The 25915-nt window shown below is 41.4% G+C and overlaps 3 protein-coding genes across 7 annotated transcripts in view; 2 read left to right on the top strand and 1 right to left on the bottom strand.

The window, feature by feature from the left end:
* Positions 1-1188, bottom strand: part of ppm1lb (protein phosphatase, Mg2+/Mn2+ dependent, 1Lb) — a 56110-nt gene extending 54922 nt beyond the window's left edge. Inside the window, exon 1 of the mRNA XM_085243584.1 lies at positions 229-1188. Coding sequence (XP_085099710.1) covers positions 229-627 — 399 coding nt within the window. The 5' untranslated portion in view covers positions 628-1188. The remainder of the gene's footprint in view (positions 1-228) is intronic.
* Positions 1189-1766: 578 nt separating this feature from the next.
* On the top strand, positions 1767-20043 carry nmd3 (NMD3 ribosome export adaptor). Of its 2 annotated transcripts, none has more exons than XM_085243582.1 (16): positions 1767-1785; positions 3110-3193; positions 6489-6623; positions 6787-6883; positions 7351-7431; positions 7946-8074; positions 8824-8914; positions 11518-11596; positions 12019-12115; positions 12613-12730; positions 15194-15339; positions 15693-15805; positions 15902-15974; positions 16142-16248; positions 19247-19317; positions 19525-20043. In XM_085243582.1, exons 2-16 carry the CDS (start codon positions 3150-3152, stop codon positions 19656-19658), a joined length of 1515 nt encoding a protein of 504 aa, XP_085099708.1. In that variant the 5' UTR covers positions 1767-1785; positions 3110-3149; the 3' UTR covers positions 19659-20043. The 2 variants fall into 2 exon arrangements, with proteins under 2 accessions (XP_085099708.1, XP_085099707.1); XM_085243581.1 differs by lacking the exon at positions 1767-1785 and adding an exon at positions 2619-2757.
* Positions 20044-21165: 1122 nt separating this feature from the next.
* Positions 21166-25351, top strand: sptssb (serine palmitoyltransferase, small subunit B). Of its 4 annotated transcripts, none has more exons than XM_085243578.1 (3): positions 21166-22247; positions 23224-23490; positions 23561-25351. In XM_085243578.1, exons 1-2 carry the CDS (start codon positions 22114-22116, stop codon positions 23465-23467), a joined length of 378 nt encoding a protein of 125 aa, XP_085099704.1. In that variant the 5' UTR covers positions 21166-22113; the 3' UTR covers positions 23468-23490; positions 23561-25351. The 4 variants fall into 4 exon arrangements, with proteins under 4 accessions (XP_085099704.1, XP_085099703.1, XP_085099705.1 ...); XM_085243579.1 differs by adding an exon at positions 22610-22673 and having other exon boundaries at positions 22109-22432; positions 23224-25351; XM_085243577.1 differs by having other exon boundaries at positions 23224-25351.
* The last annotated feature ends 564 nt before the right edge of the window (positions 25352-25915 follow it).

Here is a 25915-nt window from a genome sequence, read left to right as displayed (position 1 = left end):
GTATAGAAAGTAGATTTTTATCCCTCATATTTATACTTTATTTAAAAGTACAACGAGGACAGCTTCGGTTGAAATACAGAATAAGATCTCTGCTTTATTTAGTCTAATTCGTGCTTTTAATAAAGAAATAAAAGCAGGTCTAAGAAAAGGACCAGACATAACTCATTCAAACCCACACTTTAGCCCCCCTGGAGATCACTTTAATGTCCCCCTGGGTGCCCTACTCACCTCTCCTCCGTGGCCATCAAAAACCCCAAAGATTGACGGGTGACTCTTGTTGACGATGTCGGTGAGCACCTCGAACCTGTCCTCCATGTGATCTCGCCGGCCTTGGATGGAGTACACGGCCACGTTGTTACTCTTGAACTCCCAGGTCTTGGAGAACTCCGCGTCCAGGACGTCCAGCCCACCGAAGCGCTCGTTCTGCATCATCTCCGCCACTTTCCCCTTGACCATCTTGACCGCATCTCGGCTGGACTTGACGATGGTCTTCACTTCGTCCGTGTGGAAGAAGTAACTCCACAGAGCCAGGCTGATGCACAGCAAGAACAAGGTCTCCGGTCTGAGCAGAAAATAACGCATGATCCGACCTAATAGAGACAGCAGGGTCATTGTATCCTCTATCATTTATTTATTCACGCGCAGGAAATCGCGGCAGGTTGTGTGTCGCTCGCCCCCCCGCCGCAGATTTCACTCCATCGTCGCTGTTTTTGTTGTTGATGATGTTACCGTGTTTGGTTTGGTTAGCGGCGAAACATACACATTTAACCGAGCTACTCACGCCGGGAAACATTCAGGTTGTACTGGACCAACGAGTGACACTTCACTGGGACGTATCAGCGACCGAGGGGAGATAAAGAAGGAGAAGCGCGGTGCACCGGCTGGTTCCCTCTAGCATTCAGCCCAGCAGTGAGCCACCACCAACGGCTGTCCGCTGACCATCTGCCGCGGTCCGAGAACACGGACACTCCAGGCGGGAAACAGCAGCTTCTCCCCTCCGTTTGGACTTGAGGTTAAGCCAGTGTGTTGGCTAGAGTAAAGTTGTGGGCAGAGCCTGTCCCTCCCCGGCCAGCCCTGCTACTGTTTCCAGTCCTGAAATAGCAGCCTGTGCTGAAACCCTCACATTCCCAGCTGCCACACTGGCTGCGAAGCCCCCGCTGCTGCTTTCCTAAACGGCCGTGCTGCTTTCACGTGCAGCTCGTAAAGTTCGCCTTCAAAATTGTAGGAAATAATTGCATTTAAAATATCAACACTTACCCACAGACAACGCATAGTGATACCGTTTAAATAAGGGACCCGACCCCCCCCCCCCAAAACAAACAAACAAACAAACAAACAAATAAAATAAAATAAAATAAAATAAAAACCTATTCAACTGCAGCTGGTTACGTCTGAAAACAAGGTGATTAGGCGATGCAAAGAAATGTAATCTACAGCCGTTTAGATAAATAATTTAGATACATTTAGATAAATAAATAAATTAGTTAATTAATGTAATCACTTGAAAGAAAAGAACAGTTGTGTTGTGGCTAAAACTTAATAAGTTGTCGCATTCACTGGCTTAAAATTCAGTAGAGAAACCAATAAGAAAACTGCAGACTGTTTACAAAAATTAAATTATTGCAGCATTATGTTATTTCATCCAAATGTTATAAATTCTACTGCTCAATTATATATCAGCCATGCCTAAAATCTCACCAGGGGTTAAGCAAGACACCAAGAGAGAAACCGCACGGGAGATTTACGACAGAACTCGAAGGCGTCCAAGGACCAGTCATACCACAGGTGAGTCTGAAGACCTCCGTGAATCAATAATTTTAAACACATGCTAACACGCAGCATTTCATTATAAAATTAAATCAGATAAATAACCTTTCATTAGGCCCAGTGTGTTTGTGGCAAGGTAGAATTGTCATGTTATAGGACAAAAGGGGAGTTCCTGTATTAATGTCAGAAGTTCTTCTCAGCCCCCCCCCCCCCCCCACCACCACCACCACTAAAAAACAAACAAACAAACAAACAAACCCAAACAAACTGAGAAAACTTGTAAAATTATTGTTTTTAGAACTATAATATCAGTCGCACCAGGAGGGAAATGTGAGATCAACACGTCCTCAGTTTAGCCCCTCTATTTGTTAACGTACAATAAAATGGCAAACGAATGAATCAAAAAAAAAAGATGTTAGCAGGAGTTTTGGTGGAAAGTTTAAATGACTCTGTTTTTACCATATTTACTAAAGAAAAACAAAGAGAAAGGGCACAAAAGTTAAAGTTTATCAACTGAGCTTTGATGTATTGTTATAAATATAAATAGCTTCGCTATGCTATGCATGCCTGTTTACCTACTAAATTAGATTTTCTAATTTTAATTCAGTCAGTTAAATGTTAAACTCCTCTTCACAACAATACATTAAAATGATCTTTAACTAATTGCCTAAAACGCTTCTGGTAATAATCTTATACTTTTACTTTACCTTTTAAGATATATGATTATATATACCACCATCAGCGTTTCAGATTATCTAATACAAGATTTAAATTGGAAAAACAAGTAATAATTTCTTATCTATTTGGTATTTAAGTGGCATTTTTATTTGATTTAAATTTTTATGAGGAAATGTATTCAGGCAAACAAAGACAGTCCCGGGGTCCTTGAGTCCTGCCTGACGCCATCGAGCCTCTCTCGGTCCTCTGTGGGTAAAACGTGGGGCTACCTCGTTTACTGTGTGCTGTTGATTTCTCATCAAAATAAGATCAGTAAGTTTTGTCAACACTCGGTCGCTTTAGCTGTAGTTACTGAATACTTTCAGTCGACTCTGTGTGTTTGTTTCTCCGCGAAAACTTTTGAGAATCACTCAGAAGAGTTAGCAGTTTAGCCTCCAGTGCTAACACACTGTATCAAGAGCATCAGCCAGGCTAGCAGTGCTAACTGTACTTAGGGCAGCTTTAGCGTTGTTTAGATATCTGTATCTCCGTTTCTAAATGAACGCTTGGAAACGAAATAAGCCTGTCTGGGTTAACGTTTATTAACCCTTTCTTTTCCCAGTCGCCTGTGTTGTGCTTCAGCGTTGACAGGGCCACTTTACATCTGTCATGTTTGTGTCCTCAGAGATAACTGGACCACCTGAGACCCACTCAGCTTGGCAAGGATGGAGTACATGCAGGCTCCTGCCTCAAGCAGCCAGGGGAACATGTAAGTGCAGCCCTTTAGCACTGTGTGAGTTTTAACAGCAAAGCTCGTTCTCCAGACTGTGGATAGCATCTCTGCCTCTAACTGGCGACCGTGGCTCAGGGGGTTGGGAATCGCATCTGTAACCGGAAGGTCGCCGGTTCGATCCCTGGGCTCTCTGTCCTGGTCGTTGTGTCAAGACACTTTACCCTACTTGCCTACTGGTGTTGGCCAGAGGGGCCGATGGCAGCCTCGCTTCTGTCAGTCTGCCCCAGGGCAGCTGTGGCTACAACTGTAGCTTGCCTCCACCAGTGTGTGAATGTGAGAGTGAATGAATAGTGGCATTGTAAAGCGCTTTGGGTGCCTTGAAAAGCGCTATATAAATCCAATCCATTATTAACTATAAAGCCTATATTTCCTTTAATGGTGGTATTAAACTACCAATAGGAGGCAAGGACACAGGATATATTGACCGATATTTGGCTTGCTATCTATCAGCAAGCAGAATAATCAACTACATAGCAGCAGCCTGAGTCATAAAGTTTTCTGCTCGACCATGGTAACATTTCAATGTAAATATCTTTAAAAACTATTAAAGATAAAAGCTTGACATTTTCCTTGGCGTCCCATACCATAAAAGTGAACCAGAATCTGTGATTTGGGGATAAAGAAATATGCAATTCTTAAACAAAGTTATTTTCTCACTTATAATTTGAGTGCCATATGGAAACTACAGGATTTTGTTCTATTCAGGTTAGACATCTAATGATATTATTCTTTATGTAGTACAACTTGTAATATTTACTCAATCAGCAGGAAATGGAATGAAAATTTTTTTTTGTTTCTTTCAAGTGTCCATTACTCAAGTGGATTTGGCCCCCCATCATATGCAAAGTGTATACATTCAGGGTGGTTTGAAATGTTGGGCTTCCAGCATTTTTGAGCCCTCATAACATTGTAATGTTATAACATAAGTACAGTCGATAGACACATGAAAAATTTAGGGCTGGACACATGTAAGCTCTGTTTTAAAACTGCAAGCAAATCAACCAAAATATTTGTATATTATATTTGTATATATTTGTATATTTGTTTTAGTAATCAACTTTGAGCAGCAGTATAGTCATGGCTTCAATAGCAAAACTGCACCAGTGGTCATGTTTGTAATGTAACGTAATGGGAAGAAGCACTGGTACTCTGGATGTTTGATCTGCTTTGTTATAATTCACTGGAAAAAAGAATCAAAAAGTGCATTTTTGGTTAACTTTCAGGGGTAATATCACTACATGGCATAGGCGGCTGGTCAGTTGTAGCATAAGAAATTTCCTTTCTTTTCTTTTTTTCTTAAACCAACATTTTTAAATCAGGCTTATCGCTTATACATAATTTCTTCCGTTAGTTATTGTACCAAAAAAAAAAAATAGATTCTGATGGAGTCATGTGGGGGACAATGATTGGGTTTTTTGTTTGTTTGTTTTTTCATTAAATCATCCATAAAGCACAACTGCAGTAAAATAAAATATACCATCTTTTCAGTGGGTGTGTTGCTGATTTGGACCAAAAGTTCCTAATTAAGAGCCCTGTTGACAAACTTGGTTCAAATCCTTTTCCACCGATCCAGTGCTATTAGCCAATCTCGAACCAGTTCTACATGTTTTAACCAAATAAAACTGGTTACCAGTGCCATAAAGCTGACACCAGTAGGACACCACAGAATTTCTGGTATCAGTAACTACCGTAATTGTCGGGCTATAAGCCGCTACTTTTTGCACCAGCTTTGAACCCTGCGGCTTTTAGTCAGGTGCGGCTTTTCTATGGATTGTCCAGGATTTTTGTGATATCGTAAGACGATTTGTTTTGTTTGTTCCGCTGTTGTACGGCACTACGTTGCCTGGTGGAAGGGCATGTGATCAGACACACAGTATCGGGGATCAAGAGTGGTATGTTGATCACATGTCCGTCCGCCAAGCAACATAGTGCCGTACAAGTAGCGTGAAAAACAAACTTCAAAGTAGCGCTACGCGTTCAGCGGGAGGCGTGGATGACGAGCGGCGATAAACTTGCGAAAAGCAAGTTATGCTCAACTCCACCGGTGGATTCTGACAGCGTGGAAAAGTGTGAAAACATCCACGCTCACCAACGGATTTCAAAGGGCTGGACTGCTGCATGGAGAGGAGGACACCGCCACGGCCCTTCTGAGGGTGTTCGACTCTGACACTGACAACGAGGATTTCTTTGGTTTTGAAAGTGACAACGAAGGAAAGAAGCTGAGAGTGGATGACGAAGCCACCCTGAGCCTGTTCGTTTCCGACACTGGAGAAGAGGAGTTTGGTGGTTTTAGTGCGCAGGAAGATGGTGGTGAATGACTGACTTTTCTTCTTGTTAAAGCCGTGTCACTTCATATACCTAAAAAGTTATGCAAATATGTACCCATAACTTGTTTTTCAAAATATTAATAAAAGGGGTGTGTCTCCAAACAGCCATCTCTTTCCTGACAATTCCCTTTGTGCATATTCTCTTACATATGATAAGTCAACCTTGAAACACCTGCGGCTTTTGGTCAGGTGCGGCTAATGTATGTACAAAACAGGATTTTCCCCTGATTTTAGCTTGTGCGGCTAATATTCAGGTGCGCTTTGTAGTCCGGGAAATACGGTATGTGAGGGGTTACCAAAATAAATTCCCTAATGATTAGCAGCCCACAGATTCTGATAACTATGTTATATCTTGTTCTCATGTAAATTACTTCTGCTCTTAAAGCTTCAGAACACTTGGATCTCAAACCTGTCAAAAAGTGGGAAAGTTTTCAGAAGATAGCATTTCTCTGCCCCGACACATCACTAGTGGAATACAGATCATGGAGCAGTCTTTGTTAAGACTTAAAATTGAAATAATTAATATTTTATTTATTAGTCAAATAATAGGCTTGATCTGAATACATGTCCCTAGGCGGTAAAGGGGCTGCAGCTGTCTTCAGTCCAATATAACAACTAGCAGTAGCTTTTGATTTTAAATTGATTATGGCGCACTGTAAGTGTAGTTTTGCCAGAACCACTGAGATGAATTATGTCATCAAGTAAAGTGAACGTCGTGACTGTTTATTTTCAGAAAATGCTCAGGTGATGAGAAAAATATGGGAAAAACGCGACAACATAAGCTGCGACCTGCTTTGTAAAATCTCCCATTGTATTGTACTGTACATGCTGTCTTTAGTGAAGAGGCTGAAACCTATTATATAAATATATATCATCAACAAAAGGGTCTGAAACAACCCATCATTTATATGTGTTTCATTGACTTTGGCGTCTCTCCCCTCCAGCCTCTGCTGTACCTGTGGTGTCCCCATTGCTCCTAACCCAGCCAACATGTGTGTGGCCTGCCTGCGCACTCAGGTCGACATCTCAGAGGGAATCCCCAAGCAAGTCACAGTGCATTTCTGCAAGCAGTGTGAACGGTGCGTTTCATGCATTTAATAACAAACACATAACAGTTGTATTTGTTTTGTACACTGCAGTGCACCCATTATATCACTGTTTCTCTTTAGAAGGCATTTACAGGTGAAATGTAGCAGTCAGAACGGTGTGTTTTTATTTAAATGCATTTCCTCTTTTACGCAGGTACTTGCAGCCTCCAGCGACCTGGGTACAGTGTGCTCTGGAGTCCAGGGAGCTGCTTGCTCTTTGCTTGAAAAAACTAAAGAGCTCCATGTCTAAAGTAAGCCTCTTTCTTACTCAGTGTCACTAAAGACGAATAGCATATTTCTACATAAGTGAAAAATTTCTAGAATAAATTAAATATAAGGGGGTGTCCAGTGCCAGTTTGTAACATTAGATTCACAAGCTGCTTGTTTCAGTCCTGCCTTTTTATTGAGCACATTTTCTTTTTGTTGTGTTTTTGGGTTGTGTGAGGAGAGGGACCATCTTAGACATATGTAAGCTAAGAATTCATATCCTTAAGTATATATTACATTTTTAATGACAGTAAAGTTTAATCAAAACCTTAATGCTGTCCTCTTAAAACCCTTCTAGTTTAATGTTCTGTGCAGGTACTCTGTGATACATTATTACATTACAGCATCCTTCCCATCTATCTCTTTTTTTATTATGATGTGCACCACGTTCACTATTGTACTTCTCAATACTCAGACAGTGCTCGCAGATCTAAAACATCTCTCTTCACAGGTGCGACTTATCGATGCTGGATTCCTGTGGACAGAGCCGCACTCCAAAAGGATTAAGATGAAACTGACCATCCAGAAAGAGGTTAGAAAACAGGGGGACGTTTCTATGTGTGGGAAAATTCTATTTGTAATTAACAATATGAGATGAGCAAGGTGCTTTTTGTCCAGAACGTTTAAAACAAAATCTTTTAATTTTTTTTATAATCTTAAGAATATTCATAAAAGTGGTGACAAGTTGTAGGACGTGCATCCACTACAAAGTGACCCTGAGGTTGTTTTATCAGAAGAACAAGCGATCTGTCTGTTCTTCAGAGAGTTAAGTGAGAGTAGCGAGCCTCGCCATTGGCTGTCATCGCATCTCCTTGACCTTTAGTGAGAACCTGAGCCTTGTGGGTTTTTTTTTTTTTTTGTTTTGTGCAGTTGGAGGGTCTTTATAATTCTGCCAGCAGTTCTCCCTGTTCACATAAAAATTCAAGCATAACAATTCAAATATGCTCTCCCTGAACAGCTTGTTTAATGAATTTCAGCCACAAGTTTTTGTCATTGTTTCCCATGGAGTTGGAGCATATGGTGTGACTTGTTGTTGTCTTCTCCAGGTGATGAATGGCGCCATCCTACAACAGGTATTTGTGGTCGAGTTTGTCATCCAGTCCCAGATGTGTGACGACTGCCACCGTGTGGAGGCCAAAGACTTCTGGAAGGCCGTCGTTCAAGTTCGTCAGAAGGTGACCTGTGGTCTTACACTCTAATAAGTACAAACTATTTTCCCATTCTGGCTGTTTTCAAGCTTTTTAAAAGCACTTTTAAATAAACCATGAACCATTTTATCAGTTATTGAAGTGGATGGTGAATGGTTATATTTTAGCACATTTGTAAAATTGGTTGTCATAGTAAAGGGTTAAAAAGTAAAGCTTGTGGTCAAAGCTGAAAAATGTGTGCAAAGCCTCTTTTTCCACTAGCACTGACTCGACTTTAGACGTCAAATTTCATTCAGAAGAGTAATGTTTACTTTTTACGGTTTTTTTGGGTCATTGACTGTTTCTCTTAGCGCTGTTAGTGTATCATATAAACATACAAACATACCTCTCTGAGTCCTTGTTGGGAAATACAACTCAAGACACTCTGTACTGACGTACTGAACTTTACTGCTGCAGAGACAGTAGACTAGCAGTTCAGTGATTAATAGTTATGTTACTGTGAAGCTAAGCTATGTTATTATATAACTCAGCCACTTCATAATAAAAGCCAGTCACTGAAAAAGCTTTTGCTCTGTAGATGCATGACAGAAAAGGCTCAGCAGATCGTAGATGCATGAAATAAACAGCTTGCTCAGACGTGGAAAAAACCCAGCTGTATTGAATGCCATTAAGTTGAGTGTTCGCAGGCAAATGCAAAGCTACTTATCGAGGTTTGTGCTGTTTAAAGGGATGAGTATGAGTTTCTCTGTGATGAAGATTTCTCTTTTGTCCATCAGACTGTACACAAAAAGACTTTCTACTATTTGGAGCAACTGATCCTGAAGCATAAACTCCACCAGAATGCCCTCAACATTAAAGAAATACATGGTAGGTCAATGATCTATGATTATGTGCACAACGCTGTGTACGCCAATAGAATTCTATAATAATGTTCCAGGTTCCTAAGAATGAGAGAGAAGTTGATAAACACAAACGATAAATGAATTTATCTTTCAAAATATTTATTTATCTTTTCATCATCTCTGTCTGCTCCTCTTCATCTGCCACCTCCACCGCTGTTCTCTCCTCCCTCATCTCCACCTCATCCTCTTCCTCCTCAGCTGAAGCCGCGTCTCCAGAAGTCAGAGTTCTTACCTGAGAGAATGTGCATTAAAAATGCTGCTTTATTCCCAGTTTATATTGTCAGCAGATTAAATGTGCAGACCTCCCATTTCTAACAATAAGCAGTGTTGGGGAGTAACAGAATACATGTACCGCCGTTACGTATTTAGAATACAAAATATGAGTAACTGTATTCCGTTACAGTTACCGTTTAAAAAGGTGGTATTCAGAATACAGTTACTTTGTTGAAATAAATGGATTACACTGCGGTACTTTCCTGTTTCATATTGTCGCGGGTCAGGACTGTTTGGGTTTTGTTTGACAGCTACGTTCTGTTGTTCCAGGCGGCAGCGTTACGGTTGCCATGGTTACAGGGCGACGCTCTCTCTCTCTCTTTCTGCGACTGCGTGTTTCCTGGGTGAGAGAGCGCCTTTTCGTCGTTGTTGTTGTTGTTGTGCTAAGCTAACAGGCAGAATGCTACAAGCATAGCTCTAAAGAATGTAGCATCATGGGCAGTGTAGTCCGTGTTGCAGGGAGAATGGACTGCCATACACGTTATGGGTCTGTGAGCGCGAGGAGGGAGAAAAAGGAGAGTGGAAAGGTACGAGTTGTCGTCGAGGAAAAACGGGAGCTGGAAGCATGTAAATATAATAATAACCACTGCAGCCAAGAAGAGTGCCTGACGAGCCCAGTTGTAAGTAAGCTATTAAGACTCGACTGTACACCGTGTTCGTGTTTTCCTCCGAAAACAATAAGTTCCGTTGGAGCAGCCTTTCTACGCCTCTCTCTGTCTGTCGCAAGAAAAGTTGACCCACACAACAAAGTAAAGTTAGTTTTCGGCTACGAGCCGACAGGGACCCCGCCGTATTAGTCAGAGGTCCCTTTACTACAGTTCGGAGTCGCGGACGTTCAGTAATAGTAATAAATCACACAGCAATAGCACATTCACGTTGTTGTAAAAAGCACGAGAATATATTAAGTAATCCAAAGTATTTAGAATACGTTACTCTCATTGAGTAACGTAACGGAATACGTTACAGAATACATTTTGGGGCATGTATTCTGTATTCTGTAACGGAATACATTTTAAAAGTAACCTTCCCAACACTGACAATAAGCTGGCTGTAACTGCAGCAGCTGGTTAAAAGATAATGTTATGGACGCTAACCTTAGGTTTGAGTGTCCTAAAAATCTCACTTTCCCTATGATAAACAGTTGATTTATATTCTTGCATCTTATGAAAGTTTATACTCCAATTGCCTGAGTCTGACGGCATTAGATCTACTTCAGTAACAGCGGCTAACACCAACAAAAACGGCTGCTCTTACTGACAGAAATGTTCGGGATAGCCGCAGCATAAGTCAGCGTCACTGTCATCAGTCAGAAATGAGCTTCGCTGGCTCGGTCAACTCGTATCAGACTCCTTCGACGACGTTCTACAGCGTCCTCAAGAGTACATAGACACGGACGCTTCACATCAGGCATGTTGACAGCTGACATAAACAGTGGACTGAGAGCCTAGATTTACTACTGATGAATGAGGGGAAAAAACTGAAAATATTACAAATATTTAATTGACACTTGTTTCTTTTTAATGTGCACATATTGTTTAAATATATTAAAGTGTTGTGTGTGTGCAATAATGTGTTTATACACAGGCAGTAGTGGAAACCTGCCAGCCTGCCGCGGCTGGTATGGGGTGCCGAGGGTTAAAGGGGAAATGCCTCGTCTCTGCTGTGGGGACTTTTACCCAAATTACACTGCAAAGTGGGAAACTTGCCCTAGTTGTCACCAGTGGAACTAATGTGGGTTAGAGCGAAGGAGAGCATAATGATGTGTCGAGTGTTAATTACCTCTTCCCGTACCAGACAACCAGTCATGCATGCATATCACTGGCACCAATAACTCCATGCAGCTGTCCTCGCGTGGGCCTCTCAGGGGCACACGTTGTACATCTAATCAGTGCGCTCTAATCAGAGCGGGCGTTCCTTACCAGCTGCCTGCAGAGCAAGCTTGTTTCTTACCCTACTTATGGATGCTAAGTGCTACTTCATACATACTTATATGCACAGAGGCTCACATGCTGTGCATTGAGTGACATCGCAGCAGCAGTCCTCTGTATTCTTGGATGGGACTGTTAAGCAGAGTTTTGGCCCGATGGGGTTGTTTAAATCATCTCCATGTCTCGGCAGGACTTGAAAGCTTTAAGAAGGTTACATGTGGCTGCCATATTTTTCTTTCCTCTTCATCTGCTCTGTGGTATGTGCCGTTTTCATGCATATGTTCTTTGGCGTGGGGATGACCTGCGAAGCACGCCTGTGATAAATATATCTGTGAAGTGTATTTGATGGTATTGCTTTTTCTCGCAGAGGGCATTGATTTCTACTACGGCTCCAAGCAGCACGCTCAGAAGATGGTGGACTTCTTGCAGTGCACCGTGCCCTGCAGGTAAACATTGCTTGCCTTTGAAAACACACAGCACGACCTTCACAGCGTTCAGTGATGGCGTCTGTCAGGGTTCAGTTTGTATGTGGAAGTGGAGATGATTAGCTAGCAGGTGTTAGCGAAATCTAGCCTGTCGGTAATACATCTGAATCGGAAGAGAATGTAACCCCTTAAAAAGAAAGGGAATATATTAAAGTTTTTAATTAATTTGAAACCGTGTGCAAGTGTTGTGTCTGCATGGCAGAAACTGTTTATATAATCATGATCTACACAGGATGTTTCCTTTCCATGTGTGCACAACATCTCAGTGCTTTTAGGCCCTTTTGTTGTACCATTTGTCGGACTGACACTTAACAAGCTTTCATGTGTTGGTGAATGTTTTAATATTACTAATAAAAATTAATACTTTCTTTTTAACTTTAAAGGTCAAAGGCATCTCAGCGCCTCATCTCTCACGACATCCACTCAAACACATACAACTACAAGAGCACCTTCTCCATGGAGATCGTACCGGTCTGCAAGGTATCCAGCAAACAGTTGCGTTTATATTTGGAACTCATTTTAGTTGAATCTAGGTTTTATCCCATGATTCATTGTTAGCAGTGAGACCCACCCGACTGTTCTCGTCACTCCTACGGCCTACACATTATACATATTTCTGTTAGTTTATAAAAAAGGTTGAATTTGTGTTTAACGGTGACAGGTTAGATTAAACTGGAAAGCAATGACATTAAGATGAAGGTGGGGATTAACTGATCCCTGTCAGGTGTCATTTTCAGTAGTTGATTAGCTGCCCAGTGCAGTTGAATGCTTTAATATCATGACATATACTGGGTTTGTTAACACCTCATATTTCAGTACTAGGGGCTCCATGGAGGGACACTTGTTTTCTTAAATGAAAATAAAATATTTTTTATTTTTATTTTTTGAGCAAACAAGCTGTTCAGCACATGTTCAAAGCCTTTTTACCCCACGTGACCTCAGTTTGACCCCCGGTTTTCTGGTTGTCTGGTTGCCAGGACAACGTCGTGTGCCTTTCACCTCGGCTGGCGCAGAGCCTGGGGAACATGGGTCAAGTCTGCGTGTGCATCCGTGTCACCAGCACCATCCATCTGATCGACCCCCGCACCCTGCAGAGTGAGTACGGAGGAGTTTTGACACGTTTAGCTGACAGCACGGCTCACGCTGTCTGCAGCTCACCTGGTTAGTTGTAGAAGCATTTCTCACGTATTTGTGTTGGCTTGCAGTCAGCAGAGATGTAGTTTAAGTCGGGGATAAGTGCAGCAAATAATTGTTGTCCTTTTAAAAAGAAAAAAAAAATTGTAATAAAACCTAACAGCAAGTAGCTTTTTAGCTCGAACCTGCTGGCCGGGCCGGCCTTTCTTGTGTGGAGTTTAGATGTTGTAGCTGTGTCTGTGTGGCTGCTTTTTGTGTGCTCTGGCCTCCTGTGACAGTCCTATAACACGCATAACACACGTGACTCTATCCACCCTGCTCATCTCCTTGAATTGGACAAACGGTGTATTTAACTTGTAATTTCATTTTTGTTATTATTATTATTTTTTGTTTGTTTAAAGTGCCCATGCCTATTTTGAATTCCTATGAATGATCTCATAGTAAACACAATTAGTAGTGGCCTTTTAGTGTTAAGCTGCAGATATTCAACAGAAAATTGTCCAGTAATTTATTTGTAATTAACAGTAGCAGTTTTGTGTTATGAGACGTTTAGCAGGACATTTTACGTTTACATTTTATAAACCGTTTGACAGCTGATGGCTCAAAAATAATGGACATTTTAATTAACAGGCGAATTCATTCACTAGATTTAAATGTCTTCTGATTTCTTTAAGTCTGTTACCAATGGTTATTAGCATTGTTGGAAAAGAAGCTGTTGATTTTAGCACTTAATACATTTGCTCAGAAACTGAAATTGTGTAATTACATAAGAAGCCGATCATCACAGTCGACTAGCTGAATGTTTAAATATTCATCTGAGTAGTTTCTCATTGTATGACTTTGTTAAACCAGTTGTTGCCTCTGTGCACTCGGTTTAGCCTCTTTCAGTATCTGCACTTTTAGAAACATTACCACAGGTTGCTTATTTTTCACTCTTGTATTGTTCATAACACCAGAAGTATTTCCTGCATTACAGAGAATCGCTGCTTGGTCGACACCCTTCTAAACCGCACTAGACTGACCCCAGTTTGGTGACCACATGTTCCACGCAGTCATTTTACTCGGCTGCTTCTCTCTTCTCCAGTCACAGCACGAGATTAGACGTGCTCCCAGAGAGCAAAACATATTTCAGATTGCATTATTTATTCTATCAAAGCCAAGTTATCTGATTTAGGGGGACTTATTACCAATACAAGCACGGAGACAATTAGTGATGGGTTGCTTCCTCTGCATGTGGCGTAATCGCTCATTTTGTGAGAGGCTGGATGGTCCTCCACATCTTGAAGCAGCACACACGTTTTTAATTACTCTTCAAAGAGCAGGCTATATTTGGAGCAGAAAGTTTTTTAGCTGGTTGAAAAGCACAAACAGCCTCAAGGCTGTCGAGCAGATTCAGCGGCACAAGGCAATTAACTCATGTATCAGAAGTATCTGTTTCTGTTTTTCTGCTTGTACAGTTTGGTTGCAGTATAGACAGGAAAACAATCTTCCTGTCTAGTTTGTTTACAGTACGAACAGAAAGAAAAAGCACTTATGGATAAATCAGACTTGGAATATTTTTAATACTCTGCTTAGAAAAATGAAAGGAAGATTTAGAAAACACACGCTGAATATCTATACTGATATAGGCTGGGTAATTTGTTAGGATTGAAACGCTCAACTTGCCACATCTTTTCACGGAAAAGAAATTAATCTACAGACAGTGGGCTGAATTCAAATACAGCCCAAAAATCAAAGTGAAAAGGACTAGTCCATTTTACTGAAATTTCATTACAGCAAATCCAAATGGTGCTCAGTAGTTTGTATGGCCTCCTTGTGCTTGATGATGGATGGTGTCCTTGGGGATCTCCTCCCACATTTGGACCAGGGCATCACTGAGCTCCTGGGCGGTCTCAGGTGCAACCTGTCAGAAGGACTGAAACATATGTCCCAGTGGTGTTCTGTTCGATTTATGTCAGGCGAGCATGGGGGGGGGGGGCAGGCAGTGATATCAGTTCCTTGCATGAGCTGGTTTCAAACTGTCATCACATGTGGCCGGCCATTGTCGAGCACCAGGAGGTGCCCAGGAACCCTGCAGCAGGGTTTGACAGGTTCAAGGATTTCTTCCCAGTTTGGCAGTCAGGTTGCTGCTGCCTCACCTGTAGAGGTCTGTTCACCACTCGATGGATGTGTCGTGCCTCGGACCTACCTGTGTAACTCTGTAGGGTCCAAATTTTTCTTTATATTGGGTCAAAATCCCAGAACTTTAACTGACTTGATGCTATACTCAGATTTAAAAGTGTTATTTTCATATTTTTTGAGTAGTGTATGTATTTTTTCCAGAAAAAAATATTTAAATATCCGGAAAGTTAAGTGTGTGGGGTTTTTTTTTGTTTTTTGTTTTTTTTAATTAATTACTCTAAATAATCAAAAGTATCTTTCTAGTTGCCGAGGTGGACGGGAACACATACTGGCGAAACCCCTTCAACGGTCTCTTCAACCCAAGCCAGCTGGAGGAGTTCATAGTCATGGACACTGACATCATCAGAGACCAGAAGCTGGGTGCTGGAGCTGGCATGAGGTCCAACAAAGTAAGGGCGCGTGTGTGTTGGTGCAGAACAGATTGCATTATGGGGGAACATTGCTCTTCCCTTAGAAGTAAAATCAATAGCAAACCATTACATTATCCCTGAACCTGTATGTTGGATTCGAGCCAAATCGACACAAACAGTCAGGAGTGTTTCTTTTGAGGCGAGTGCGGTGTGTAGTTTCCCGTCGCTCTTTTGAGTGTGTGTGTGTGTGTGTGTGTGTGTGTGTGTGAGTGTTGCATTATTATTGATGCACCTGAGTGAGCAAACTTGGACGAAAGAACAGGAGTAATGTTGTTTGATTGCTTTAAACATTTTGGATTTTCCCTTCCCTCTTTGTGTTTGTGTGTATACAGCACACCCTGGCTGAGGTGTGGGTTCAGAAAACATCAGAGATGAATACCAGTCAGCAGTACCACTGCCGTACATTCCTGGGCCACCTTCTCAATATTGGAGACCTGGTGCTGGGGTACGTACGCAGAACAGTCGGATAACAATGAATAAATAAGAGTAATAATAAATAATGAAATAATGGTCAGTGGTTAATTTTCTTCTTATCTTGTAGGTTTGACTTTGCCAATTCCAACATCAATGATGAGTACCTTAATAAGATGAACCCTCACCATGTTCCTGATGTGGTAAGTGTCACCTGCACTCAGCGACACGATTTGTTGACTTGATTAACACTGACCTCTAGTGGCAAACTAAAACCCTGCGTGGAGTTCTGAACGTTCATCCCTTCGTTAAATCGCATGGGAACAAAAATGCTGTGTGTTGTTGAATTTGAGCATTTGTACATTCAAAGGTGCTGATCAAGAAGAGCTACGACCGCAGCAGGAGGGTGAAGCGCAGGAACTGGAAACTGCAGGAGATGGCCAGAGACCGTGAAGGCATGGACACAGATGATGAGAGGTAAGACTGCTCAGCTCATTGAGATGAATGATGTATGGCTTACAAGCATTTACCTCTAAGCTGTCTTGGGAATGTTTTGTTTTTTTTTGTTTTTAGGCTAAGATTAAGGACTTAAAAGTTTAAAAAGCACTTTTGTTTGGGACTATGTTCAGGTGTTTGTACAGTGGTTTGGTTTTTTTGGGGGTTTTTTGTATTCCTGTCGTCCTCCCTTCACTCCCAGCTGATTGTGGCTCCCCTCCCTGACCCTGGTTCTGCCAGAGATTTTCCTTCCCACTGTCGCTTAGTGCTCCCACATAGGGGTCATCTAATTGTTGGAGTTTTCCTTCCATTATTGTAGGGTCAACCTGAAGTTGTATAGTTTTCACTTGGAAAAAAAAAAATCAGGTTTATTGGTGTGAATGATTTGTTTCAACCAGTATAGCGCTGTAGCTCACTGATGTGTGTTTTTGGACGACAGTGGAGGCGTAACAGATGAATGAGCTGCTTCAGACTCAGATACACAGAAAATACTTCTTAAAATGATTCATTATTAGTTTTAAGCTTTTCATACAATTTCTAAACATATTGACAGACACAGTTGCCAAGTGGAACTGCAGAGCTGTTAATATAGTTGAGGACACGCGCTTTACATAACTGTGGTTCCTCGTGCCTCCCCAAGAGTGACAGAGAGGGAGTGGATAAATATTTACAGTTTTTTTGCTAACATGAATGTTCAATAAACATGTTAAATGTGTATATTTTCCCTTTTTTCTTGAGTCCGTTTGCTCACGCAAAATGAAATGTGAATGAAAATTAATCCACAGTAACCCTGTGACGAATCAGATTAAACATTTTAATTGTTTGACAAGCACTAATATATATTATATATTTTTGTATGCTTACCTATTAGTATATAGTTTCATTTTTTTTACGGTAAGTTGTATTTCACAGGAGAGATCCTGTGTTAAAAGATTGAAGAACACTCTTCAAATTCTCTTTGAATTTAAGCATTTAACATTCTTTGTTTATTCTGCATTTACTTCATTATATTCCATAATGTCTGTTACAAGCTTAAATATAAAGTTGAAAAATGTAATTGCAACCAGGCTATTGATCAAGTAATTGTAATTAATCACGATTAATTACAGAAAAAAATTTTTAATCTTTTGACAGGACTAAATATTATGAATTAATAGTCAGGTGAATAAAAAAATATCTAATCAAAAAGTGGGGGTCGGGGGTGCTCCTCATGAAGTATTAAAAAATTAGCATAAATTTGAAACGCCTTGGAAATATCCCTTAAAAAAGAGCCGTCAGAGGGCACAACTCTCCCAGAGGTAAAAGGCTATGCTAAAACTTTTATGTTTTATGATGTCAAGTCACGCTGGCGTCTGCCTGTTATGGTCTCATTGTGACATCGAAGGGCGTTGTGTAGAAAACATAAAAAGTGTCTCTTACAGCTCGCTCCCTGTGATATGATGTATTACTCAATATGGTTTCTTGACATTTCTTTCCCCCCAAGGTCAACTTTACTTTGGAGCTAGCAATGAAGGTCAAATGCTTAGCCAACCTAGGTACTCGTGTCCTGGAAGGCCCAGTATATTATTGTGAAGTTTTAGATGATCCATAAAAATTGTGCCTAATATAACGTTTTAAGCTGTTTTTTCAACTTTAACATTTTCTATGACCTCGACCCAATTTTTCACCAAAATGAAGTCGGCTTGAGCTATCAACGCACAAAATGTGAAAATTACATGTTAAAAACTGGTTGATAGACCGCTAACAATCAGAACTGATTACTTACTCCCTCCCTTTGAGGTGAGATTAAATAACCAAAGGGTCTTATTATCATTTTAAGATTAAAGCCGTTACTTCCAGCACGCACATCTCTGGTGTAGACCACATAGGAAAAACACTTCGATACCTGAAACGAGGACTCAAGGGAGTTACCGTAATTGTCGGGCTATAAGCCGCTACTTTTTGCACAAGCTTTGAACCCTGCGGCTTTTAGTCAGGTGCGGCTTTTCTATGGATTGTCCATGATTTTTGTGATATCGTAAGACTATTTGTTTTGTTTGTTCCGCTGTTGTACGGCACTACGTTGCCTGGCGGAAGGATCGGGGTTCAAGAGTGGTATGTTAGTCACATGTCCGTCCGCCAGGCAACGTAGTGCCGTACGAAGTAGCGCGAAAAACAAACTTCAAAGTACCGCTACGCATTCAGCGGGAGGCGTGGATGACGAGCGGCGATAAACTTGCGAAAAGCAAGTTATGCCCAACTCCACCGGTGGATTCTGACAGCGTGGAAAAGTGCGAAAACATCCACGATCACCAACGGATTTTGAAGGGCTGGACTGCTGCATGATGGAGAGGAGGACACCGCCACGGCCCTTCTGAGGGTGTTCGACTCTGACACTGACAACGAGGATTTCTTTGGTTTTGAAAGTGACGACGAAGGAAAGAAGCTGAGAGTGGATGACGAAGCCATCCTGAGCCTGTTTGTATCCGACATTGGAGAAGAGGACTTTGGTGGTTTTAGAGCGCAGGAAGAAGAGAAAGATGGTGAATGACTGACTTTTCTTCTTGTTAAAGCCGTGTCACTGCACCTGAGCCTAAAAGGTAGTCCGAATCTATTTTTCTGGTGTGCTGTAGGTTACTGTTATGTACTACATGTGCAAATATGTACCCATAACTTGTTTTTCAAAATATTAATAAAAGGGGTGTGTCTCCAAACAGCCATCTCTTTCCTGACAATTCCCTTTGTGCATATTCTCTTACATATGATAAGTCAACCTTGAAACACCTGCGGCCTTTAGTCAGGTGCGGCTAATGTATGTACAAAACAGGATTTTCCCCTGATTTTAGCTTGTGCGGCTAATATTCAGGTGCGCTTTGTAGTCTGGGAAATACGGTAATAGTTGTTTAGTGTACTAAGAGCGCAGAGTGTCATGTGGTTTGTCTTTTGTTATCTGTAAAGTAACCAGACTGGTTTTGCTCTCAACTTACTTTTCTGTCTTCAGGCAATATCAGGACTTCCTGGAGGACCTGGAGGAAGATGAGGCACTGAGGAAGAACGTCAATATCTTCAGAGGTGAGCAGCTGATGACCGCAGCACAGACTTACTCCCGCAGCAGCATCACGAGAGAGATTTCAGAGCCTTTGTTTAGGTTTCTATTGTCAGGTTACGGCTCATTTACCGTCAACGGCTGCTTGAGGTTCTGATGGAAGTTGTGTCACACGTTCATTACAGATGATGCATGAGACACTTAATGAGCAGATGCTGATTTTTCAATTTCAGATGCGTCAAAGATCCCGGTGGAGAGCGACACTGATGATGACGGAGCACCACGCGTTTCCCTGGCGGAGATGCTGGAGGAGTTGAGTCTAACGGACGCCACAGGAGGAGAGGGTGCCGACATGATGACGGACTAACCAGTCGGCGTTCTGACATTGTGACGCCGACAGCCGATTTATCAAATAAAGGCCCGTTTACAATACAACGGTGCAATTGCACACCGGATTTAGAACTGTCTGCAAATTGGGGACCGTTTCAAACACGGACAGATGATATGTTGGTGCAAACAAATCCAGTGGTGTACTGGTTTATGATGGTTAAAACGTACCAACTGTGAGTCATAATGGCACTCAGTCATATGAAACATGATAATTTATCTCCATGGTCTCAGTGGATTTTATCCAAACTGGGTCTTCAGATCACATTTCCTGTCTTTATATGATCCTCTTTGTCATATCAGAATAATATGAAAATGAAGCAGTTACAGCTGCTTTATCGAAATAAATCCTTACCCACACATTTTCTGCTGGTTTAGAGGCTCATGTTGTGAAGTGCTTTGCTTTATTTATCCACCAGAGGGAGCTTTGTGCTTGGAAGATATGGGAAGTAACTCATTTAAAGGAGGCTGGCAGCAAGCTGAGCAAAGTCTGTTAATGGTGTAATTTGGCTACTGTGGGCAAAATGCAAATGCTGTCCAGCTGCAACACCTTCAGCCAGCGAGCGTACAGTCTCTGTGAGGCGAGCTGATTTAAAAACGAAAGTGTAAAAATGGGCATTCTTCCCCTCTCTGTTTGAAGCCTGTCGCACCAGCATGTGCTTTAAATGCAATACATTTAAGTCAGCACTTATTTGTGCCTTCACAGTTCATTCAAATCATGCTCTCAAGTCTATGCTTAACCCATTGTGCCACTAATGGCACATTTATGACAAGCTCCTAGCTCCAGCTTACTGAAAAGGTGCAAAAATGTAAAGATCCAAACAAATTTTGGATTCCACTGCACATTAAAGCCGACTCTTTTACCAGAAATGCTCCTCAGAACAATTTTTCTCACATGAACACTCAAATTTAAGGCTTTTGGACCAGTAAAATTCAAGACTTTAACATTTTTGGATTATGTTGCTTGATATTCTGATAATATGCAGGATAATATAGCAATGTATTATGATAAATGTCAGGCTTGTGGGATTTCGAATGTAAATATATAAACACGGTGACAACATCCTAAATCAGTTGTTTAGAAGCAATAAATGAAGTAGAACAATAAAAACTTGGAATGTATTTAACAGGGGGGTTAATTAACTCTATTAAATCTGATTTCTTTTTTTGTATGTGAATGCATTAAAGCAAACCATACTGGAACTGTGGTTAAACATGCCACCATGTTTGCTGGAACAGTTCAGCCCGCCACTAGCCAGCTTTATGTAATATAAAACAGAGGAATGTGTGTATCACAGGGTGTGTTAGTTTCACATTTTGACTCAGGGAGGGGAGGGGGCAGCCCTTGTTTTTCACAAACCTGAGCAGGTTGTTAACGGTAATCAGATCTACTTGGGAAAACGAATGAAGCGAATCCCCCTTGCTCTTTCTCTCTCTTTTGTGTGTTGGCCTAATTCACCTGTAGTTTCCCTGTTTACAGACTACAAAGTCCCTAAAGGCTTAAGACTGTGGATGTCCGATTTGAATGATGATTTCCCCAGTGCTTGTCGCAGGCAGCAGCAGCAGTCGGTGGTTTCACTGCAGCTCCTTTACAAACATGTGTCCGGTGTGAAGAAGCGCCTTCGTGAGCTGTGCCTGACATTTCAGACCAGTATCCATCGTCCTGACGCTAACTGCGGGCTTGACGGTGCATCTATGCGTCACCGGTGCGCTACCCGTGTTTACACATCAATAATGCAGTATAAGAAGTGAGCTGGTCAGCAAAGCTCACTGTTAGGAGATAAGATTTCTCAGCTGTATGTGTGCTTACAGAAAGACACCCTGCTCTGTGTGTATATGAGAGAGAGAGTTTCTTCCACAGGCGTGTCTGAGCTCCCTTGGTTGTCCCACAGCTGTATGCAGGCTATGAATCCATAGACTGAAATGATCAAGTCCAGAAGGAGATGTGAGGACTGGAGAATGTTTAAGGCTGCATTCCCAGACATCCCAGAAACACTCAGTGTGAGTTGCAAAATATAATTAAAGAGGCATTAGATGTTGTAGCCTGTTATTACTTCATCTAGTATTATCACGGAGAAGGGGATGGAGAGGAGGAGGAGGCTGCTTTGGAAATGCTTTGTGAGCTGCATTCAGCTGAACGCGCTTCTTGCCGTTCTGTGTATGATATCTTGTCGCTTTAATAATTTGGTTTCCTCTAATGAAATGCAAACTACAGCATGCCGGAGTTGCGGTACACCAGTGTGGTCTCTGCTTGTTTTTCCGTTTTCCATCCTCCTGCTGCTGCTCCTGCTGCTGCTGCTGGTGCTTGATTGCTCGCTGCTGTCTACGTCAGAGGTGGCGCAGTGTCGGGCTGCAGCAGCATGGTGGGACAGAGGCGATGCGACACCGACTGAACAAAGTTTAAAGATGCCGCACAAAGCAGCAGCACACCACACATGGCTGGGATAGAGGTCCGGCCCTCTCCCCCGTGCCTCTTATGCAAGGACTGTTTTCTTTTTCTCTGCATAAACAAACACCGGCCTATGCATCGCATCTCTCGGACACTCCACCTGCGTGATCTGCGAGCCAGGTGAGTCGCGAGTCTAAGCACGGGTAGTGGGTGTGGTGTCATGTGTGTACCACATATAGGCTGGTGGTGAACTGGTGAAGCAGCTTTTTGGTTTACACAAAGCAGCGGAGCAGCAGCAGCGGCAGGGGGACTCCTCTGGTCTCATAATCGCAGTATAACGAAGGAATCTCACGTCGGCTGCCGAGGTGAGTGACGGCACAGGCTGAAGAGCTAATAAGCGCACACGCCTTCTAATATATAGTCCATACACATGTATTAAAATCTAAATTCAGTAATCATTGCTGTGGGTTGATAACTAACTCTAGTTTCACTTGTTTATGTCATTTGGGCACAATTTATAACTTTTGCGCAAATTCTTGCAGGTTTCTGGGTCAAACTTGGCATTTTAAGCAAGGCACCATCCTAACACTAATGAAAAAAAGAAAGGTAACTATCACAGGAAACTACCTCGTGGAGGCTTCAGGACAACAGTCCTATTAGACCCCTTTTTGTAACAAGGAAAGTTAATTTGATTGCACACGGTTGATGATAGCGGGTCTGTACTGGGAAGGAAACGTTGTTTTTCATATTCTAATAAATTGCACGACATTTAGAAGAGTGCACCTGTAACGCACCTGCTGGCCCCGCCCCCTACCTGTCTAGAAGGATCTATCACTGCCTGCCACCGCTTCAGCGTATATCATTTATCATATTTGATAAGACGTAGTCTGATAACATCACGGTCTTGGTTTTAAATCTAAAACGTTATTTTTGTCCATAAATTCAGCTCGTTGGTCTGTGATGCGGCTTCTACTTTATGCTTCTTATTATTTCATAATTGTCAAAGATAGATGCAGTAGATAAATGTAAAGTATAAAAAATGTGTAGCTGTGTAACAGTAAAAATTGCACAACCAATGTTATTTCCAGCTTATGAGTACTTACGACACTTTCTGTTGAGCCTTGTATTTTTTTTTCTTCTACTACTACTTCTGCAGAATGAACTTCAAGAACTTGAGGGAGTACCTGGCTTGGTTATACTACCAATACCTGCTCATCACCGGTATCTATGTCCTGGAGCCGTGGGAAAAATCCATCTTCAACTCCATCCTCTTCTCTGCCATCGCCATGGTCGTCTACACCTCATACGTCTTTGTACCCATCCACGTGCGCCTGGCGCTGGAGTTTTTCTTAGGCATCTTTGGCGGCCAGCCGGAGAGCACCATGGCACTCATGACCTAAAAGAAACAAAACAAAACATGAAGGTAAAGAGACAGAAAATGTGTGGATGAGCATGAATCTGTCATCATATTTTCTTATAACTCACCTCCTTAGATCCTAGAGCACCTTGAGCCCTCCTTTTACAACAAGCTCGCCCTAAACCAGGCAATCAGCCACCTCTGCGAATCACGACTGAAAACATGAAGATCTTAATGGAACGATGTGGAAATCAGAGCCTTACTATCTTCTTTACATCCCAAACCCTCCAGCCTTACCCCATGGTATTAGACAGGCAGCAGAACAGTGCTTTCACACATGTCCTGTGAGATGTCTTATGATATGTTGTTTGTCCTTATTGATTTTTTGTTTGTTTTTGTTTTTTTGTTGTGTTTATCACCATATGTCCTGTGTGAGTGCATACCATATATGTGTTTTGCATGATAGGGTCATATATGGGCAGTCGATTTGCATGCTCATCTCACTATGAAATACTACTAGACTTGCTTCTTTTTTATTGCCTTTTAAGCTCCAGACTCACTATTTACAAAAAAGCAGACCGATCATTTTATAGCGTCTGAATCCAGTCTGTAAAATTTATGTCTGGCATTCTGAATTTACAGCTCACTACAGAGCAAGCTGTCACGTTTCAAGTGTTACACAGTGAGAGGCGACTACGTGAGTTCGAGATGATTTTAGACACAGCCCAAATTTCCTTCAGAGCCGTGGAAGGCATTATATGTCAGGCTCTGTGGGACTTAATGCAACAGGTAAACTAAACTTGCAATGCAACATCAGTGACGTTTCCTTTTTAAGTGTGTGTATGTTCGTTTATCTGATGTATCTGTGATGCCATGTTATCTCGTGCACTCACTCTGGGTGGTTAATCTGTAGTTTTGCATCAGAACCGCTATCACTGGGTTTTGTTTTTTTGTTTTGGTGTTTGTTTGTTTTTAGTTGCCTTTATGAGCTGCAATACTGACTGGCAGGGCACATTACACATTTCACGTAGATGTCATTTAGCTGATCTTAACAGAGAGGACTGATAAAAAGCCCAACCTATGCAATGAGTCTTAAAACGTTCGTGTTAAGACTCTGTTAAACAGATTTTCCCAGTCAGTGTGAGTAATATTAAGCCAAAATAACAGAAGAGATACGTGCCGAGCCCTGCTTTATCTCTAGTTTATTAACTGTTGGCATTTCTGGTAGGTGTACTCAGCGCTGAGCTTGAGCAAATATTGATACAACACACCTTTGTGTTGTAGGCTTGGCTTTGGTAATTACGTAACTCTACTTCACAAACCCCTGAAATCAAAAAAGAACTGTTTGATGTTTCATACAGAATGCAAAGATACTGTAGGCAAATTAACCCAAATGAAAAACAATGACATGGCTGACCAAAGTCTTCCTTATCTATAGTTGATCTATAGATAGAAAGTGAGTTTTAGTGTGTCTGGTAGCTGCGATGAGCATTGTGCGTTGGATCATTTTTAGCTATTTGTGCTTTGGGTGAGGGGCTCACTGGTTATAGTTCAAGCATAAGTAACAATGAGTTAATTTTATTTATATGGATTTATATATTTATATACACTGGTAAATGCTTGGCTGGTTACAATGTCAATTACCAAATGTTTGTGATTATTTATATCTGTGTTCTCCTGTGGCCATACTTTTGTTATTTGCTCTGTTTCTCTACCTTAAAGTGCTTTTTATATTGTTGTATCATTTCATTTCACTTTGGATAAACATTTGCTGAAGTCTCAGACGTTTCCAGCTCAGACAATGACGCGTTCTCTGAAAAATCTTTTTTTTTTTTTCCCACTGTGCACAAAATGAATGTTTTATTTATACATGATGGTGACACATCGCTCCAGTAATCAGAAAATAAAAATGCATCTGAAGATTCTTGGACAACTCTTCTCATTCTGTGTGGTTATTTATACATACTTATAGTTTTAAATGCAATTTAAATATTGTGGTCAGAAATTTATGTATATTCATCAGCATGATTATCACTGTAATTTTGGGCTCATAATGAATTCTTCGGACAGTTATCTTTCCGGAATAAAATGATTGTATAGCACACATACACATACAAGCTCAAATATACATATACTCACATATAAATCTTTTACTAAGTGGCGCTGAAGCTTCTATAATGTCTTTCAACTTGACAAAGCCGAGGCTTAATAACTTCTCCTTAGTGAAGGTAGGAAATTTTTAGGATGTTCAGAAATGCTCTAGGAACCACTTAGGCTCAAACCAGCGTTCACTAAAACCTGGAAAACCAGCATCTCTGTCCACAGTGAACTGAGTTTTACACCGCTGAGGACCGAGAGGGTGACAACCAAGAAAGAAACCCCTGCTCCAAAATGAAAACCATTTATTTTGTGTTTTATTTATTTATTCGTAAATATTTATTTATTTATATCTAAATGAATAAAACATCATAAAGTTCTATAGAACTTTGCA

This window comes from Mchenga conophoros, linkage group LG14 (assembly GCF_057382185.1).
Source record: "Mchenga conophoros isolate Kocher_MC1m ecotype Shallow Benthic linkage group LG14, M_conophoros_male_GT1.1, whole genome shotgun sequence".
Classification (NCBI taxonomy): Eukaryota; Metazoa; Chordata; class Actinopteri; order Cichliformes; family Cichlidae; genus Mchenga; species Mchenga conophoros.
The sequence above is the reverse complement of the archived record's forward strand: the minus strand, read 5'-3'. Positions and strand labels throughout refer to the sequence as shown.